At 37.6% G+C, this 20,074-nt stretch overlaps 1 protein-coding gene across 1 annotated transcript; it reads left to right on the forward strand.

Moving 5' to 3' along the window:
* Nucleotides 1–3,189: 3,189 nt before the first annotated feature.
* LOC129262520 (cilia- and flagella-associated protein 161-like) lies at nt 3,190–12,640 on the forward strand. The gene is made up of 7 exons (XM_054900647.2): nt 3,190–3,529; nt 7,242–7,331; nt 8,524–8,765; nt 9,517–9,601; nt 9,796–9,960; nt 10,686–10,759; nt 11,644–12,640. Exons 1-7 carry the CDS (start codon nt 3,461–3,463, stop codon nt 11,795–11,797), a joined length of 879 nt encoding a protein of 292 aa, XP_054756622.1. The 5' UTR covers nt 3,190–3,460; the 3' UTR covers nt 11,798–12,640.
* The last annotated feature ends 7,434 nt before the right edge of the window (nt 12,641–20,074 follow it).

Raw genomic sequence — 20,074 nt, forward strand, 5'->3', positions numbered from 1 at the left:
CCTTTAATGGGTTCTATAACGGGCCCCTATATGGACCCTTCCTGCATTAAGCTTTACGTTGAAGCACTGGCGTACCGGGGGTGGTTCCACATCAGCCAAGGGGAAATAAAAGAAAATAAAGGAGGCAGCGAAATGAGATGAATGAAAAAAAAATGATATGACATGATATTTGTTATAATGATGTAAAAATCTATCACATAATTAGAATTTCATTTTAACATGCCATTTTTTTTCTGGCTCGCTTCGCTCGCTGGCGACTATTTACAAATTTTCCCACATTTGCTATGGTGTGCCCCTCACAATATTTGGATGATTATGATACACAACTGTATTGAATTTATGTGTTGTGTTAAAGCTATATAAATATACACGCAATTTGATTAAAATAAGTGGCCATCTGTAAGGTTTAAAATGGCTTTGATATCAAGAGGTTCCGGGGCTCTGCCCTGGACCCCACCCATAAAGCACTGTTATATGGATGAGTTTGGACCATGGCCCCCAAAAGTTCTACAACCAAACAAAAAAAATGAGGAAAGAAAGGGAAGTGTATTATATTTTTCTGAATATCACGTTAAAATCTATCTTCATGTTAGAATCTCATGAAAATGTGATTTTTTATCTCGCTCGCTTCGCTCGCTCGGGACCTATATTAAGCTACTTCTTGCCAGTAGCGCCATACTCGGCCCCCTCGAGCATATAGAGCTTCGCCCTGATACTCACAATCATAACAAAAATCCTGTTCACCGTGGCGTACAAAAAAAGAGAGAAAAAAGGAAAGAGAGGAGGGTGAAATATGATATCATCTTTTAAACATTATGTCAAAAACTTTTGCTCGCTCGCTTTTATATATACATGTATATATATTTGCCCGATACGCCATATCGCCCCCTAAAAATTTTTGCCTTATGACGCCATTGCCTGTTCCATGATATGACCGGGAAATTTTTGGCTCTTGCCCCCTCTGGCCACCGACCCCTGTTACGCCGCTGCATAGGAGGTGAAGTATAGTGGAATGTGCATATTTGTGGGAATTATTAAAATTAAAACTTGGTGGAAATTCAAAGACTAACAAAAACACGGAGATGAATACAAAAAGAATGAAAGGTTTCGGAAAGGAAGAATAAAGAAACCCGAAAAATGTACAGAACGAATGAAAGAAACTGAAGGGGGAAAGAAAGAAACTGCATGCATGAGAGTGGAAAACAGACAAAAAAGAGAGATTGGGTGGATACAGGGAAACGCAGGTGTTGTGGGTATAGAAAGGGAAGAGAATGAGAGACAGATAGAGATCAGAGGACTATTAAATATTGATTTTTTTTTTCTTCAATATTTCAATTTCAACTTGTTTTATTTCATTTTCAACAGAACAAAGTATAAAGTGGTCGAAAATAATTACAATGGCATTTGCAAATGAAACTTATGACTTATGGATCCTGCAGAAGTAGAAGTAGAATATATGAAAATACATCGTAACTAGAAAACATTTTGAACAAACATGCATGTTATATGTAAACGATGTTGACTTTCCATAGTTGTGGTTGATCGGATCAATCACAACTCTTTGTAAGATGGGGCCGTAGACTACGTTTCATAAAAAAAAGTTGTTATAATAACAAAATGCACAATTTCTATAACAAAATACTACCAGCCTATCCGATTGAAGAATTTCAGTAGCTTTTAACTGTTATTGCAACTTTGTTATTATAAAAAGGTTTATGAAACGGGCCCAGGTCGAAATATATATTTTTTTCAGCTCGCGATTCGCTCTCGCAGTATATTGAGATAGATATTCTCTTAATGACCTGCAAACAGTCTTTGGATTATGTCCCGTTTTCAGGTTAGAATAAAGTAGGCCCTATATATATACTTCATTTTCGCGCTTGAATTATTTATTCATTCCCTGTGAGATATCTTGAAGGTAAAGCTAAAATGTACTTAAAACTCAATCCGTACAGGACTACCCCCTCCTGAAAATAAAACCCCATGTTTTTAGCTCTTAATCGAGAGCCAGTTCGGAGAAAATAATACTGAAGATTTTAACATGTTCTTATAAGCCAGTCACAATATCGGAGTGTTACAGGGGGGGGGGGGGGGGCTTTTTCCAGGACGAAACACCCAAAGCTTAATTATATCAATAAATCTTGTAAAATTTTCCTGACATGCAGACTTTAGCAAGCAATTAGGAGAAACCTGTCTTTTACTATTATTCCCCCGAGTCCCTTTGTTTCATTCACCTTTCACTTTCTTCTCATTTTCTGCCCTCCTTTATAGTTTTCCCTTTTTTGCCACCAATAACGGGGGGGGGGGGGGGGTCGCGGTCGCGTTGCCCCCCCCCCCCCCCCCCCCCGGATCCGCTGTGTCTTCTGAGCCTAGTATAGATCAGGGGAGTGTTTCATCAACATTTTCATCTGACAAGTTTCCTTGATTTTGATTGGCTGAGAGGCATTGTTCCTATGTAAATGTCGGATAAAATGGGACTTGTCGGATAAAACTTGTGACAAGTCCTTTCATGAAACACTCCCCAGCAGGGCCTACTTAAATAAAAGAGAGAAAATTTCTACTTTGTTTCAAGTTACAAATTCAAGTTATTTAACAAAATGCCCATTTTGTTATTCGGTTATATAAAGCCTAACTTTTAGGTCCGACTATAACAACTTTTTTTTAATAATAATTCTTTTATTTAATTCTTCCTGTCATCTAGTGACATCAACATTTACAAACAGCAATGAAAGTCTTATACGGTATACCCAGTTGTTGTGTGTCCGGACGATCAATTTTAGAAAGTAATTTGGAAAAATTTACAAGCGAAGTTTCATCAATTTTTAGTACAAAATGCGGACAAAATGTTAGGAAATATTATAAAGAACAAAATAGAAAATGATTACAACTATTGAATTCAAATTTTTAGTGTAATTCAAAGACAAAAAAGAAGGCTTGTAAAATATAAAGTGTCCGGACACCTGACCCCCATCCTACAAACATAAACTGACAAATAACTTCCGATCACAGATCGAAAAACATGGAAACAAAATATTTAGGCCTATTCCCGGGGCCCAATCCCACTGAAAGAACGATTAAGAAAATACTGAAGTAAAATGCATTAAAAAGAAATGAAAGCCACATCCCACACAAAAATTGAATAAATCAAAGGGAATCAAACTATGTTGGATTCCCCTACCCCCGGCCTCCACCTCGATCCAACCCCTCCAAGTCCCCCCCCCCCCCCCCCTCCTTCTCTCTAGCTCTAGTTGCACTTGCTCTCTCTTTTCTCGATCCGGTTGCTAAGGCTTCACAGCCGGACGACTCCGGGGATGGCGCACCCGTCCGGCCGGCCCGCGCGCGCGGCATATGACTTGTTTCGAAAAGCCGCACATCACAAACCATATACCGCCGGGTACGAACTGTTGCGTTAGGACCTAGATCTAGCTCGAACATCAGGAAATTACAAATTCTCTACAAGATGAGTGTTCGATCATATAATCCATCTGTGCGAGTGGGCAACTGGAATGAAGACACCTGCTTGGAAGAAGTAAGAATTGCATTTTCAGATATTTTCAGAATCTGACTTTGCCGTGCCATGGCATCGGCCATCGCCAGTGAGCTCAGCCGGCCACCCGCCCGCTGCTCTGCGGATGCACCGTGCGATATGACGGGGGGGGGGGGGGGGGGGGGGGGTCCATGCATACTTTTGATTTATGTCTGTGCACCTAAAAATTGAACTTAAGATTTATCATGAATTTCTTTTTATTTCATAAAATTTTTAAATGATATTGATAATGTTCCTTATAATATGATGGGGGACCTAAACAAGGCTAAACAGGGTAAAGTTACGCAATTTGTTACAAATTAATGTCAATGTCATGATAAAAACTGCCAATTTTAACATTTCAACAAATTTCACTAATTTGTGGCACAAAATTAGAGTTAGACTAAAGTCAAAGATCATAAACCAAGAAGAAAATACCACAATAAATCTACTCACAAATACGAAAATCCTGTGGTGTTTTCCGAACACCTCTTAATTTCGCCGCCCGATGTACAACTACAAGTACAAGGGGTCCTCATCGGAATGTAACTATAATGAAGATGTTACATCAACACTATTAAATCTCATAGGTGATTTATCCCTTACTCAACTGGCTAATGAAGTTAACCATGCTCGCCAAACCAAAGTGCATTGCGTTACGAACATACTCCAACTTTTGTTGGTCTCTAATCCACATGTCTTCAGTGAAGTCAAGACACACCCAGGCATCTCGGACCACTTCATATTAACATCAATTGCCAGCCTCAAACCCATCTTCCAAAAGTCAATACGCCGTAAGGTGTATAAATTTCATAAAGCTGACATTGACGGTCTAAAGACCAGATTACAGAACTTTGCAACCACTTTTTTGGCAGAAGCTGATAACAACTCTCTCGAAAGTAACTGGCAAATCTTCCTTTCAGCAACGATCAAAGCAATGGATGATTTCATACCTTCCGCACTTAAGAGTTCAAGGTTCAATTTGCCATGGATGTCGAGACCGCTGAAGAAGCTGTCCAGAAGGAAACAGCGAGCTTTCTATACAGCCAAGTCTACTAATCAACACAAATCTTGGACCCGCTATCGATCACTTAGGAAAGAATTTCAAAAACAAAACAGAAAGGCCGAGCAGGAATATTTGTCTACTTCTATATTCGAAGCTCTTCATTCTAACCCTAAACGGTTCTGGTCATTCATCAAGAACAGACGTCGAGATACATCGGGTATCTCATCCCTTTGGAATGGGAACCATCTGGTTAGTTCAGCGGCTGACAAGGCAGAAGCGCTCAGTAACCAATACAAGTCCGTCTTCACAGACGAAAATGCTCATCCTTCATCAAACATACCAATCCCTAAAGTCGACAAACTCCCGGACATCGCTCCGCTGGTTGTGGATGAGGCTGGAGTTCTGAAGCTTCTCCACAAGCTCTCACCATCCAAGGCACCTGGCCCCGATGGCATACACCCTTTTATCCTACGTAACTGTGCTGCTGAAATTGCACCTATCCTAACCAAGATATGTAACCTGAGCATACAGTCTGGCAGATTGCCGGTAGCCTGGACCCGAGCCAACGTTACCGCAATCTACAAAAAAGGTAGCCGGACTGATCCAGCCAACTACAGGCCGGTATCGCTGACCTCAGTTTGCTGCAAAATAGTTGAACATGTTATTTACAGTCATATTATCAATCACTTAGAGAAGTTCAATGCCCTAGACGACTCGCAACATGGATTTCGAGCCAAGAGATCCTGTGAAACACAACTCCTCACTACAGTTCATCATATCTGGGAGGCGAATGAACACAACAAGCAAGTAGATGCAGTTATACTCGACTTTGCCAAAGCATTCGATACTGTTCCTCACAAGCGTCTTCTACTCAAACTCCAACATTACGGCATATCTGGCTCTCTATATAACTGGATAACATCATTCCTTACTTGCAGACAACAGTCAGTAGTTCTTCAAGGGATAAGCTCCAAGCCAGTCAGAGTGCGGTCAGGCGTGCCCCAGGGCACGGTCCTCGGTCCACTCTTCTTCCTGCTATACATCAACGACTTACCGGTGGGCCTGCAGTCTAAAGTGCGTCTTTTTGCTGACGACTGCATTATATACCGACCCATTGCGTCCTCCGTCGACTGTAAGATTCTGCAGAAGGACTTAAAACTACTTGAGAAATGGGCTCATACATGGCTAATGTCCTTTAAACCAGAAAAATGTAGTGTTCTCAGATTTTCCCGTTGTAAGAATCAAATAGAATCTTCATATAAGCTAGCTGGCCAGACGCTGCAGACTGCCAACCAGCACAGATACCTTGGAGTAACTCTATCATCGGATATGAAATGGAACACACAGGTTGATAAAGCAGTTTCCAAAGCTAATAGCATGATAGGCTTCCTCCGTCGTAATCTTGGAAACGCTTCCCAGAAAGTAAAGCTACAAGCATACAAAAGCCTCGATCGCCCACATGTTGAGTACTGCAGCTCTGTGTGGGATCCCCACACTAAAAGTAACATCCTTAAGGTGGAGGCAGTCCAGAGACGTGCTGCGCGGTTTGTCACCAACAACTACAGCCAGGAGAGTTCTGTTACAGCCATGCTCAAAGCTATGGAATTACCCACCCTTCAACATAGAAGGCAGGTGAGCAGACTGACCATGATGCATAAGATAATCCATAATAATGTCAGCCTACCGCTTCAAGAGCACCTGAGCTACAACAGAAGGGATCCGAACGCAGCATGTACAAGGAAATTCAACTCCCTGACCCTCGAAATACCATTCTCAAGAACTAATTACTACAAGAAATCCTTCTTCCCTAATATGGCAAGGGACTGGAATACCCTCCCATATGACTTAATTTCTATAACCAACTCACAAATATTTAATAACAAATTGATAAGTCTCCAGCTTGACTAGGATGGTCTTCTCTGGCCGACCTCTATTTCCTCCAAGTTGAGTGATGTTCCAGCTGGAGCTTTTCAACATAGAAACCGTGAAACCGGGTCCTAAGGCTAAAGCTACGCACTCGATTTATCATGAAAAAAATAGTATTTAAAATTATTAGATCTATTTCCTGTGCCTCAATTTCTAAATAAAATATGTTCATTTATTATAGGAAAATATTAAATTAAAGTGAATGTAACATCAAAATTCCAAACAGTTGTGGGTTTTCCCTGGGTATAGATTTACCGCAGCCTGTGTATAAAAAATTGAATAGGAATCGTTTGTCACTCTGCAGTCACAGTTCCACATAGAGAGTGCGCATAAATTTGCCATTGAAAACTGCATGCATGCGCAATGAGTGGTGCATAGCTTTAGGACCCCCTACCATATTTTTATGAATAAGTGTGCCCAAAATATCAAAAAAATTTGAAATAGTCTAGATAACTAACGAGTAGGCCTAGTCTAGACCAAAAGCTTTGGTCTCTGTTATATTGGTTGTTCCGCTGAACTCCGTTGGCTCCACTCACCAATTACAGAGACCGAAGTTCTAACTCGATCTGTACAGGGACTCAATGGCCATATGTTTATGTATTAAGTTCAGATAAACCAGGGAGTGGGAGTTGCACGACAGCCGAAGTAAGTCGCTGGTTTTTTTCCTTAAAAAGTTCCTTGAAGTGAAGTCGACAATATTGAATTGAATGATAAATGAATTTGTCATTTTGTGTGTGTCATGTTATTTGTAAGCTCTGCTTGTTCTGTATTTACCCCCTACAGGACATGGTAAAAGATTTTCTGGATAAGAAAGACAAAGGAGAACTACTCATTCAAAAGGCAGCTCAACTAAAGAGCACCATTTTAAAGCCAGTAAGTATGATGGGGTGTCCAAACTTAATTCGCAGACATTAAAAAAATATTCATCAGGCTAAATTTTAAAAATGCATAGGCCTTGCATGAAACGCCTGAAATCTAAGATTTTTCACCATTTTGAATTTTTGACTCAGATTTCTTTAAATATCAGTCGTGCATTGCAGTTTTATTAGGCATCTTTTGTGCATGATGAACCCATGACATGAAGATGATTTTAATCTCAACTGAAATTTACATCTGGGTATGTTTACTTTTGACTGCTGGAATATTAATGTTCAGAATCCACTTATAACACTACTAGTACTATATGGACATTACATGCATGTGTAATGCAATTCTTCATCAAAGAACAATGCATGCAAGATGATGCAAAACTATACACCTGATGTGGCTGTGATCACGCACACCCATTTTTTCCTTCATAACTTATGCATGATATAATTCTCCAGACAGTAGCATCAGATGAGCTAGATGGTGAACTCGACTGGTTCATTAAAATTTCATCTAATATGCACTTTGCCTATAGATAGATTTCAGGAATGCATTACAAATTTGGATTATTGAGAATGGATTCAATGGAAATGATTGGATGAAAAGATTGAACTTGTATATTACATATGGCTCACACAGAATGAGTGGGGGGAGGGTATTTTTACATAAAATTGTTGATTTTATATATACAGCATAAGAACTTGATTTTTTTTATTCTTGTATCATCTATTGGTCATAGTAGTAATGGTTATTCAATGGATGTTAAATTTTCCAAGATAACTGATTTAAAATCCTAGATAATAATGATCATTGTATCTCTAATGACAATAACGATAAGGAGTGTTTTTTCTGTATGATTGTTATTATCATCATCATTTGTAAAATGAAGCAAAACTTTGTTGTTTCTTTCTTATTACATTTGATTTTGAAATTTTCAGTGATTTATGCTCGTTTGATTTTTTCCTTTTTTATTCAAATCAACTTTTTGTTTGGGTGAACTTGCCTTCATAAATATATGGTGAAACCCTGCAAGATCTGTTTGAATACTGGAAAGTGTTTTTTAAAGTGTGTTCTTTGAAACTGTATTGTCATGTTCATGTCCATTATGTGGAATTGCTCATTTGGCACTTCATAGTTCATAAATTAACTAAAAAAAAAAAAAAAAAATTAATATTAACACAACATTACTGATCTACAGTGCGAGTTGTCGGTCAGTGTGGATGGGTATGTTCATTATGGAGACACCGTGGTCATCATGAACTTGGCTGATGCAGACCAAGTAAGAACCCAGCCAGGAGTGGAACCGCGCCAAGACAATGTTCTCTCTGTTGCTATGTCAGAGAGCAAGATTCACGAGAGCATGAAGTTTGAAGGGACCTGCAATGCCTCAGCAAGCAGGTTAATTGATCCTTGTGTTAGGAACACCTTTGTAATCACACCGTAAGTACCGGTATTGAAATATCAGAAAACTTTAAAATCTCAAATGCACGAGTGTCTGTTTGTTTTTAAAAGGAAATATGTGACCTTCAACCTCTTGTGACTGCCCAATATAATCAGACCATCATCACGTCTGTATGATGTGTACATGACCCGAGGTTGAAGTTGATCAGTAATATTGCGAGAAATATGTGAAATGAATTTAATGAAACGGGAAAATGATTTTATAACATATGACTTATATTTTGGGTGAATGTGGACTTCCACGATTTGATGGTTCACTTGAATGAACTCAATTCCTCCAAGAAGTCCCTGGACCCCACGTAGCTCACACCAACAGTTGTGATTTTTCATAGACGAAACCCTAGTTTAATCAACTCTAACATCAAACAAATTTATGGAGACTCGAGTTTAGTTGTGCCAGGATATTTTGATAGGGGGTGGCGTCATGGGGGGGGGGGGCAAGATGGCCTAAAGGTGATGTTTTCTCCATTGAATTGAAGAGGTATTCCAGGGTTACATTCCCAGACCTCTCCTTGTTTACAAATAAGCTTCCTTCTTTCCTCCCTCTCCCCCTTGTTTCACTATTTGAAAATAATTTGAGGGGGGAGGGAGGTAGTTGCCCCTGTGGTATCAACTTCTGTAATAGTCCTCTCAAATGTTTTTTCATTGATCATTCATAGAAACTTGACTGTTAATCCAATTTTTAGTTATATCTACAAGGTAATTCTCTTGGATTTTAATTTATTTTCAGGGTAAATAATTGTACCAAACCTGGTACCACTCTCAAATACGGCGAACACTTCAGACTCTGTACTCTTCCTGGTGTAGGAGGCAATGTAAGTATTCAAATATGTTTCAGTTTCATCTCATTTTGCCTTTTTTTTGGGGGGGGGCTTAGAGAAAAAACTTTGTTACACTTCGTAAGAAAAGTGATTTATCAATCTTTCAAACTTGAGTGGATTTTTTTATGAAGTAGAAGCAGCATTTGAACTGTGTGCATTTATTGGCAATCTGAATTTTGTCCCTACAGCTTTACATGCAAAGTGATAGAGCGTCTTTCCATACCTCGGCGGAGAAGTCAAGATTGCAGAAAGTGACGTTTGTTGAGGAATCCCAGTCGCCTTACCTGACGGAATGGCGCATCCTTCCATTCAATCCCCAAATCAGAATGGAATCAGAAGGATATGAAGTCCCTGTAAGTTACTAGTACTACTTTTTCTACATGCCATTATTACTGGTAATCAAGGCCTGGGGCCCATTGCAAAAAAGGTTGCAATTAAACGCACATTATTTTCAACGAAATGCAAGTATTATGGATTTAGTTTGATTTGTTAGTTGTGTTCAAAATGCAACACTTTCTGCAGGGCCTCAGGTGGGTGTTTCTAGTTTACTAGTAACTTTGCTTTCATTCACTCAAATGTTGAGACACTCTGGTTAAGAAAGAAATCATCTGTACAGGGGACATTCATAAATTCATACCAAAATATATTTTTATGAATATTTCATTACCAGTTTATAAATATTCTGCTGCAACTCTTCCAAATGATGAAGATTACTTGTTATATTTTGTCCTTGTTTGTATTCGTTTTCAACTGTACCACACTTATGGAAAAAAAATCTGGATCTGCAGCTAATAAGGGCTTTCACAAAGGAAATCTAATAATAATGTGGATCCCTATATCTTTCATGTCTAACAATTGATTGCAAATTAGTTTGATTACAAATACATTGATGCACTGGAATTAATTTTGCCACAGAAATTTGCAATTGATTGCAAATATTTTCTTGCAACATCCCCTTTAATGATATACCACTTAGATAGTCATTTAGTGCCACTTATTACTATCATGATCAGTCCCTTCAGGGATATAAGGTTTTCAGTCATTGATTTTACATGTTTTCCTTTCATATTATTTTCAGGTAAACCAGAAAATAGTTTTCAACCACTGCAAAACAAATCAGAGTCTTTGTGTTATTAGTGGAATGACTACAAGGTATGTTTTCTGTGCTCTTTTGATAGCTATCACATCAAGGGGTTCCTTATTTTAAGCCATTTCATTTTCCTTTGTGCCATATTTTCAAATATTAGCATAATTATTTGAGTGCAAGGGAGCACTTCATCAACATTTTTTTTTATCTGACAACTTCCCTGATTTTGATTGGTTGAGAAGCACTGTTACAATGGCAACTGTCAAATAAAATAGGCTTTGTCTGATAAGACATCCAAGTCATTTCATAAAATGCTCCCCAGAGGTGTTTCATATTGCTTTTTTTTAACAAACCACTTTATGAACTATGAAGTGCCAAAGTGTAAACCAAAATTGTTTTCCTCATGATTTACCAAATTTACACTATATTTCAAACGACTTCATTTGAATTGTGGCAAATATAATACTTTAATCCCGAATTGATGTTTTCAACATCTGCATATCATAATTTCAGTTAAAACAACTAAATATGATTGAGAAAATGATTTTGGCTTTCCTTATTATAAAACATCACCACAGATCGACCATTGCTTGTAACCTTCACCTACTGGGTATTTACAAATATGTGCCACCTGGATCGAAATCCTCACTAAATTGTCAAGCAAGAGTCTCTGTAATAAGCCAAATAGTCATCCGGACTTCATATATGACCTTGTTTTCACCTTGTTCTTTAATTCTCTCTGTGAAATTCTCATTTATCAAATCAGATGGTAAAATGGCATTTTGTAGATTAATAAGTTACATACATGTACCATTCTCAAGCTTAGGATCTTTTCTCTCAAACTTAAAAAAAAAACTAAACAAAATTTAACCAACTTTTTTATAGATTTTGAACTGGGAGGTCCCCCATATTTATATGATGGATATCAATATCTCTTCTTTTTTAACAGAACACCCTTTGGCAGGGATTATGAGGTTGTTGCGCACACAGACTTGGACTCTCACAAAGCAGAGAAGGATGTCAATCATTGGATAATAAAGACTGGTCACCCATCACAATGCACAAAGTTGGCCGCGACGTTGCCTGTAGGTGAACAGCAGTGAGATTTCATGAGATTGGATCCCATTCTTACTCGTACCTTAACAGAGGAGGAAAGATTGAATGGCACTGATAATTCAGACACGGCTATAGTCTTGTGTACTGTCATTATATGAAGCTAAATCAAAGTTTTCATAATGCTAATTTAAATATATACATTTTACTTCAATCGGTTAGACCTGATAGATGTATAGGATCAGAGAACTTTAGTGCAAATGTACATGTATATAGCAGATTTATACATCACCTTGAACTGTAATATATTGTGATTGCTTTGTTCAATTTTCATTGTCACTTCTTCAAATCCAATATAGAAAGGTGAAATAGATTGTGAGGTAAAATGTTAATGAATTCGGTAGGAATAAATAAACCATATCGTTTCATGCCATGTTAATTGAGCATCTTATTTTATTGGATTTTTTTTTTATGTGTAGTGTTACCACCGGTACTTATCAATGGTATTTATTTCCTCTGTCAATGGCTCATAAGATCAGGGTGGTGTTTCATGAAAGTTGTCAACACTGATTAAATTGTCAGTGCTCACTATTTCAATGGAATTCATGCTTTTGATTGGCTGAAAAGGTATGGCCTCTGACTGTTACTATGGTAACTGTCGGAGAAAGACATCCTTGTCAGTGCTGACAACTTTCATGAAATGGTCCCCTGGGTCCCGTCTTACAAAGAGTTACGATTGATCCAATCAATCTCAACTGTTTGGAAATCCATCCATACCATGATTTTTCCAACAGGAAATTTGCTGTCTCCTTTAATAGTACACATAGATAATCACACTGAATCTTCAAGAGAATGATGAATGCAATGTATGAATATACATCATATCTAGAAAATATTTTGAACAAATTTGCATTTTAGATGTTGACATTGCTGGCCGTCCATAGTCGTGGTTGATTGGATCGATCACATCTCTTTGTATGAGGGCCGAGGGAACTTCTAAAAAATCCACTGAATCTGTCGAATGTTTTTCAAGAAGCAAAAAAAAAAATTAGATATAAATTGTAAAATTTCTTCTGAAAGATAAGGAAAACCAAATTCATTGTATTTTGTGGTCTGAATTCATGCGAGGTGCCAACCTTTTATATATTAAGATCGGCAATGCAACTTTGCAAATCGACCTTAAGAGTTGGATTTCATGATTTATTGCATAGCCATTATTAGCAATCAATTGTAAATTTGAATTTATAGCTAATAGTAAGCTTTGTGTTATGGATAAAGCTTGTTTTGTAAACTCGTACAAAATGAACAAGTCCTAGACATTAGTACAAAGTGTAAAGCCATTTATTTACACACATCACATGCCCATATTAGAGAAAGTAGTATGTTCATATTAAGATCTATATATTTGAATATATTTAGCACCAATTAGAGTATTGTGAAATATTAAAGTGTTGCTCCTAGAACTTCAAAAATAACCCCTTTAATGGGGTCTAGCTATGCACAGATTCATTTGGTTCTAGTTTTATTGCTTCCATCTCTTCTATTCATTACAATTTACATCGAAGACACGGTCTTACTTCATGTGCTAATGTGACAAAAAAATAAGCCTTATTCAAGAGAATCAAACCAAGATCTAAAACTTGGACAGTTCATTTTTCGGCCTGGTGCTTTACTCTTAATTACAGTATTTTGCATTGTATTTTACACTATTACTCAGCATATTTAAAGTGTAATGCACCTATTGATAGCAGGAGAGCATTTTAACTAAAATGGTTTTCACTGACAATGTTGCTCTTGTCCAATCAGATGCAGATTAGAAATTTCATGCCTACAAATAGGTTGGTGTCATCACCGAAAATCATTTCATTTGATGTTTACATGACTAAAATCTAAAGAGGCTAGATCTAGACAAAGGAGATTGATATTGTTTGAAAATTTGAAGTTTTCAGTTGCATATACTAGTATTGTGAGTACTAAGTAGTTGAAATAGTATTTATGAATATATTTGAGTTTTAATATATCAATTCAATCAATTTGCTTAATATGTCAGACTGTTATGCTAAGAAAATATAACTTCCGTCCACACCATTTGGTGCCACATTGTCATAATTTATATTGTACTAGTATTTCATAAATGTATCTTGCTTTAAACTTATCTATTGATAATTACAATGATAGTGCTATTTATGAAGCATATATGTATACCAGAGACTTTACCAATATTGATACAACATACAGACATGTTGTTTCCTATGTTTAATTCGATTCAATGTTCTTTCATGCTTTAATTTTGGGAGGGCAAACAAGTTTTAGAACACAAATTGAAAAGGCAATTAGAATCACAGTTTGTATGGAGGATTGTCGAAGCTCAATATTTCCAGTTAATTAGAGAGATAGAGGAGGGGGGGGGGGATCAGTGAAACACTGCAATATTTGCGATTGACATTTACTATGCTTGAAATTATGAAGTGAGATTTCATCAGTGTTCTATCTGATTTCATACCCACAGAGAGAAAGCACACCAACCATTATTTTTGTTTCAACATGCTGATTCTGGCCCCTTAAATTTAGCATTATGCACCTGTTAGAGTGAGGAATATTGGAGTTTATCTTGTCTGTCTAATTTTAGATATATGGTGATCTGAAGATCTTTACAATATAACATGTATTTTAGGACTACAAATGTTTGTGGTTGGTGACTATGAATGAGAAAATATATTTCAAAGAATGGATAATTCTGTTGTCCTTGTAGATAAAATAATTCCTGATTTCCTCTTGTGAAATGAGTTATATTTTCACTTTTTCACTGTTATTTGTGTGAATACAATCTTAATAAATCAATGTAGAGATAAATGATTAACAAAGAAATTGTTTGACTTTCATTTGATCTTCTTTATTGCAATTAACAAATATGAAACAATATTTACTTTTTATAGTAGCAAGTATAATTCATGATTTTACATCTCAACAAGCAAGGCACAATTTTCATAAAAATATATATTCTGTAACAATGCCAAATGGTTCCTGAAAATATTCAATTCACACGGGAACCTTGGCCTATGGTGAACGCTTCTTATTTTTCTTCTGACAATCCGATGAAAAATAAAGTGATTGCCTTTGATCAGCTAGTGTTGTTTTTTTGCTACCAGTCACTGTTTCCAGGATAGTTCCTTTGCAATTTCTTTGAATATTCTAGGATCCATCACCCACTCAAACTGAACTATACAAGTTTCCTTTAGAATTGTTAACAATTTCTTAGAAAAATACAAAATATGTTTTAATTCTTTGAATTTTCAAAGAACCCACTCCAAATGAATGGTTGAGACTATACCGGTGTATATTCTGCAGGCTCATGAATATTTATGAGGTAACTTGAATTAAACATGAGTATTCATGATTATGAGTGCAGGGTATAACTATTTTATTTGTAAGAGCACACTCAGAAGAATCCAGTTATCGTAGATCAGCAGGAAAAGACACTGCACTTCAAATGGACAAGGTTCAAATCATTGGCTGGATAGATATGTTTGATTTTTTTTTATTATTAAAAAAATAGATCTTCCATCAACAAAATGCAAATATAGCAAAGTACATGAACCTTCAATCAAGTCACTCATCAATGAGCCTGCAGAATCCACACCAATATAGTGTCAACTCAAAACTCAACTGATTGGCATGAATACAAGTTTCCCTTAGAAAAGTAAATAATTTGTCGGGGAAGGTAGAAAATGTTCATTGAGTTAAAAAAAATTCATTCAAAGTGAAGTACATTGACAAGAACATGTTTCCTTTTTTTTTAGTAAATTATTTTGGAGAATGCAAAGATGTTTATTAAATTTTCTGTACTTTCAATGATCCACTCCAACAGAACAGCATGAACACAAGTTTCTCTTAGATTAGAAACGATACCTTGGGAAGATGCAAAAGAAGTGTGATAATTTCAAAGTTTGAATTTGAATTGGCCTTATATCATCCGCTTTTCTATAATGTGACATAGACAAAGAAAGTGGAAATGAATGGTTAATTTAAGTATTATCATTTTTCTTTAAACTGAAAATCATGTGCACAACATACATTACACAGCCCCCCCCCCAAAAAAAAAAAAAAATTTGATTCTCTCCAGTCTCCAATTTAATGCTCAAAACAAAACTGGGAATACATGTATTTTGTGAGTTGCATTCAAAACTTACATCCTAAAGAGATGAGGTACTTTCTAATCATTAACAATGACCTTTCATACTTAATTTATTAATGGAATGCCCTGTCTAGCAGAAGAGGTGATAAAGATCTGCAATTGAGCAACTTTGTACAGAGTATTGAAACAATAACACATTTTAAAATATATTCATCGAAATCTCTAACGAATTGCCAGCTTTCTGGATATACAGTCTGTGTACAGCTAAAACATAGAAAATCAACCTCATAAATTTCATAGTCAACCTCCTGGAGTTGGCTGGAGCTAGTGTGAGACTCCAATGAAAATGCATTATATGTTAGCTCAAAAGGTTTGGATGATGTTGAAGTTGATGATTATGATGTCGTTGATGGTGATTATAATTATGATGATGTTGATTATAATGATGTTGATGATGTTGATTATAATGTTGTTATAATGATGATGAATCTTGTGATGATGATGTAGATGATAATGACAATGATGATGTTGATTATGATAGGGTTAGGGTGATGATGATGATGATGACGATTCACAGTATTTGTAGGGTGCAATTAATCTGCAACAGGCTACATGTATAGACCAGACTTTAAATGGAATGAGTTCGTGCTGATGTCTTCAAGTACACCCAAGTTTTATTTTGAGAGTCTAAGTTTGCAAGTGGTAAGAGTGGAACATCAGATGATCCTGCTGAAGAATATTGTGAACTAGCTCAAAAATGTGTTTACAAAAGGTAAGCGGTATACCTTTGCCCAAAGAACCTAGGGTCAGCCAGTTTTACTTACTACCTAAAGTCCTCAAGCTGTCTAAAATGGCAACAAAGAAAATCAATCAGGAAATCACCAAGACTGAATCAATCATCGCAGCAGCTTAAGAGCATTCTATCATTCCACCAGGTAGACCTATAGTTTCAAGTGTTGGTTCACGAACCGAGCCAATGTCTCAGTTTGTTGATAAGAAACTTCAACCATACCTACCTAAAATAAAGAGTTCCATCAAGGATACTACTGATTTCTTGAAAAAGATCCAATCACTTCAAATTGCCCCTGGTTCTACCCTAGTCACCATGGATGTTCAGAGTCTCTATACCAACATTCCCAACCAAAAGAAGGGGACCAGGCTATCCGCCGTTTTCTTAACATACATTCTAATGTGGATGAGACTCTGGAGGTAGATGCTTTAGCTCAGATAGTTGAATTCATATTAATGCACAATGATTTCCAATAAGGTGACAGCCACTATCTTCAAAACCAGGGAACAGCCATGGGCACAAAAATGGCACCTGCAATTGCCAGCATTTGCATGGCTGTACTAGAAGAGGAATTTCTGTCAAACCATCCTCAGAAACCGGCACTGTTTGTTCAGTATATAGATGACATATTCTTGATTTGGGAGCATCCTGTTGACTCACTGGCCACTTGCCGCAATAATTTCAATCAACGTAATGAAAGCTTCAAGTTCACAATTGCATGTTCAAAGAAGGAAATCCATTTTCTTGATGTTTGTGTCATTGCGAACCAGATACAATAGGCATCCTAATCACTATCTGTCATCATAATAGTCTGACTTTACAGACCGCTTCTGAAGAAGTCAATAAAGACGAAAGCTACAGCTAACAATATAGTTTCCTGCGTCATCCTTTGAGTTGACCCTCATCTCAACATGCATATATATAACTTGAAATCACCTAACGAATCATGATGTGCAATAATTTCTGATTAGCCAAACTTGGATGCTGTATCCTCTGGTATTTTTCAGACCGCTTATGTCATAATGACGTCACATTTAGGTTCGAGAATGTTACCAGAAGAAAGTTCATGACATGCTTTTTCCATTACAGCAATAAAACAAAATTCAATTTTTTTGCGCCAAAATACGTTAACGGCCTTTCTGCAGGAAGGCGACAATATATATGTATGCAAGGACAAAATAACATAGTTTTTAAATTAAGGTCCATGACAGAAACATTCTATATTATAACTTAGAGATCTGTTAAGATAATTGTTTAAACTTTGTTCATGTGATATTTGATGGAGAGTTTCATAGAAGAATTGCAAGAGGAGTTCTACCTCACTGGATTTAAAGAGCCACAAAAAAAGGGCGGCGCAAGAGGAGAATAAAGGGGAAATAAGAAAAAGGAAGAAGAGAGGAAAGAAGAATTCCAATTCGAATTCAATAAAGAGGAGGAAGAGGAGTGAATGAAATAAGAGGCAAGACAGGGGTGGTGGAACTAGGGGGGCATGTGGGCACCTGCCCTCAAAATAATTTCTGTAGGAAAAAATGGTAGGTTGAAAGTCTGGAGCACCTGGCTGGTTGTGGAAAAGGGTATGGACCCGTCGGTTGAAACTAGAGGAGGAGCGCCTGGTTGTGGAAAAGGGTATGGAACCGTTGCTTGAAAATAGAGGAGGAGCGCCTGGCTGTGGAGAAGGGTATGGGACCGTTGCTTGAAACTAGAGGAGGAGCGCCTGGCTGTGGAGAAGGGTATGGGACCATTGGTTGAAACTAGAGGAGCGCCTGGCTGTGGAAAAGGGTATGGGACCGTTGCTTGAAACTAGAGGAGCGCCTGGCTGTGGAAAAGGGTATGGGACCGTTGCTTGAAACTAGAGGAGCGCCTGGCTGTGGACAAGGGTATGGAACCATTGGTTGAAACTAGAGGAGCGCCTGGCTGTGGAAAAGGGTATGGGAATCTTGGTTGCAACTGGCGGTGGAGCTCCTGGCTGTGGAAAAAGGTATGGGACTTTCGGTTGAAACTGGCGGAGGAGCTCCTTGCTGTGGAAAAGGGTATGGGAATCTCGGTTGAAACTGGCGGAGGAGCTCCTGGCTGTGGAAAAGGAGAGACTGCAACTAGATAGAGAACGTCTACTACTGGAAATGAGGAGATTCGACCATGATGACAAGAGAATGTGTCGTCAATTTTTACCTCCAGACCCATTCTTTGCCATGAAGAAAATCCACTATTTTACTGATGGTTGTGCTGGTCAGTATAACAGAAACAATTTTCTCAATCTCTGCTATCATCGTCAAGAGGATTTAAATACAGAAGAAAAATGGAACTTCTTCGCCACAAGTCATGGGAAGAGTGCATGTGATGGCATAGGAGGGACAGCGAAACGGTTGCTCACTAAGGCTAGTCTGCAGCGCCTGTACTCCAACCCAATTCTTACAAGTGATGCAATAATGGAGTTCAATGTAACACCAAAAGAAATAGGAAAGCATGACTCAGAATTAACAAAAAGATTCCAACTCGCTAAAAACAGAAAAGAAAACAGCAGTTTCACCATTTGGTTCCTGTGACAAAGTCCAAGATGCAAGCCGACAAGGCAACATTTCAAGACAAAGAAAAGATGTGGGCCGAAATTGCCCTTAAACTAAATAAGCATTACCATCTCCGGGCAGTGTTGGAGGAGCTTTGGGGAGTGGATGGCAAGGGACCTGTGAGCCTATATAGCAAAGACCAATTCGTCAAGTTTGCCAAAGGACTCCAAATGCGACCAGACAGAGCTCCAGATGTCATCATGGCATGTGCTGTTCTACACAATGTCAGTAAACAACTAAGGCAGCCTGAAGTTATCTTTGATGTGGCAGTTAATGATGAATGTAGTTGAGCCATCGGAACATGCCCATTTTTTTTTTTTTTTGGACAATATCAGTGACATTCAAATAAGAGAACTGATGACATCACATACTACAATGCTAGTTAGGAATGAGTTCCCATGAAGTTGAAGTGATGATTCCCAGGGGGAAAGAGATGCTAATACATCCTGTTCATAAAAATAAAACCCAATTTGATAGTCACTACTTAGCAATGATGCAAATCCTAAACGAGAGGAAGTATCAGTCGAGGAGTGGCAAAATAAAATGTTTGCAAAACGAGGAAGAATGCCTTCTCAAAACATGGTGAGCATTCTGTAAGATGGCACAAATCATACTATAAATGGATGTCCAAGTCACAAGGGCCAAAATGGTTGAAAAGTTGGTAGGGTTTTATGGAACTGTCAATTTAGGAGCCATCCTCTGACAGCTCTATTCAACAAAACAAAACACTCTTGAATCGGTTACTGGTTGATTTAATACACAGTTTTAGCTGTATACAGATTACTGAACTGGGGGGCAGTCCTTATAACAAATAGGCAACAGTCATTTTCACTGACTT

Source organism: Lytechinus pictus, chromosome 5 (genome assembly GCF_037042905.1).
Source record: "Lytechinus pictus isolate F3 Inbred chromosome 5, Lp3.0, whole genome shotgun sequence".
In the NCBI taxonomy this organism is placed as follows: domain Eukaryota; kingdom Metazoa; phylum Echinodermata; class Echinoidea; order Temnopleuroida; family Toxopneustidae; genus Lytechinus; species Lytechinus pictus.

Coding starts and splice junctions, on each gene's coding strand:
- LOC129262520 (XM_054900647.2), top strand. CDS start 3,461: ATGAGTGTTCGATCATATAATCCATCTGTGCGAGTGGGCAACTGGAAT. Junction 7,332..8,523: donor AGAGCACCATTTTAAAGCCA/GTAAGTATGATG, acceptor ACTGATCTACAG/TGCGAGTTGTCGGTCAGTGT. Junction 8,766..9,516: donor AACACCTTTGTAATCACACC/GTAAGTACCGGT, acceptor ATTTATTTTCAG/GGTAAATAATTGTACCAAAC.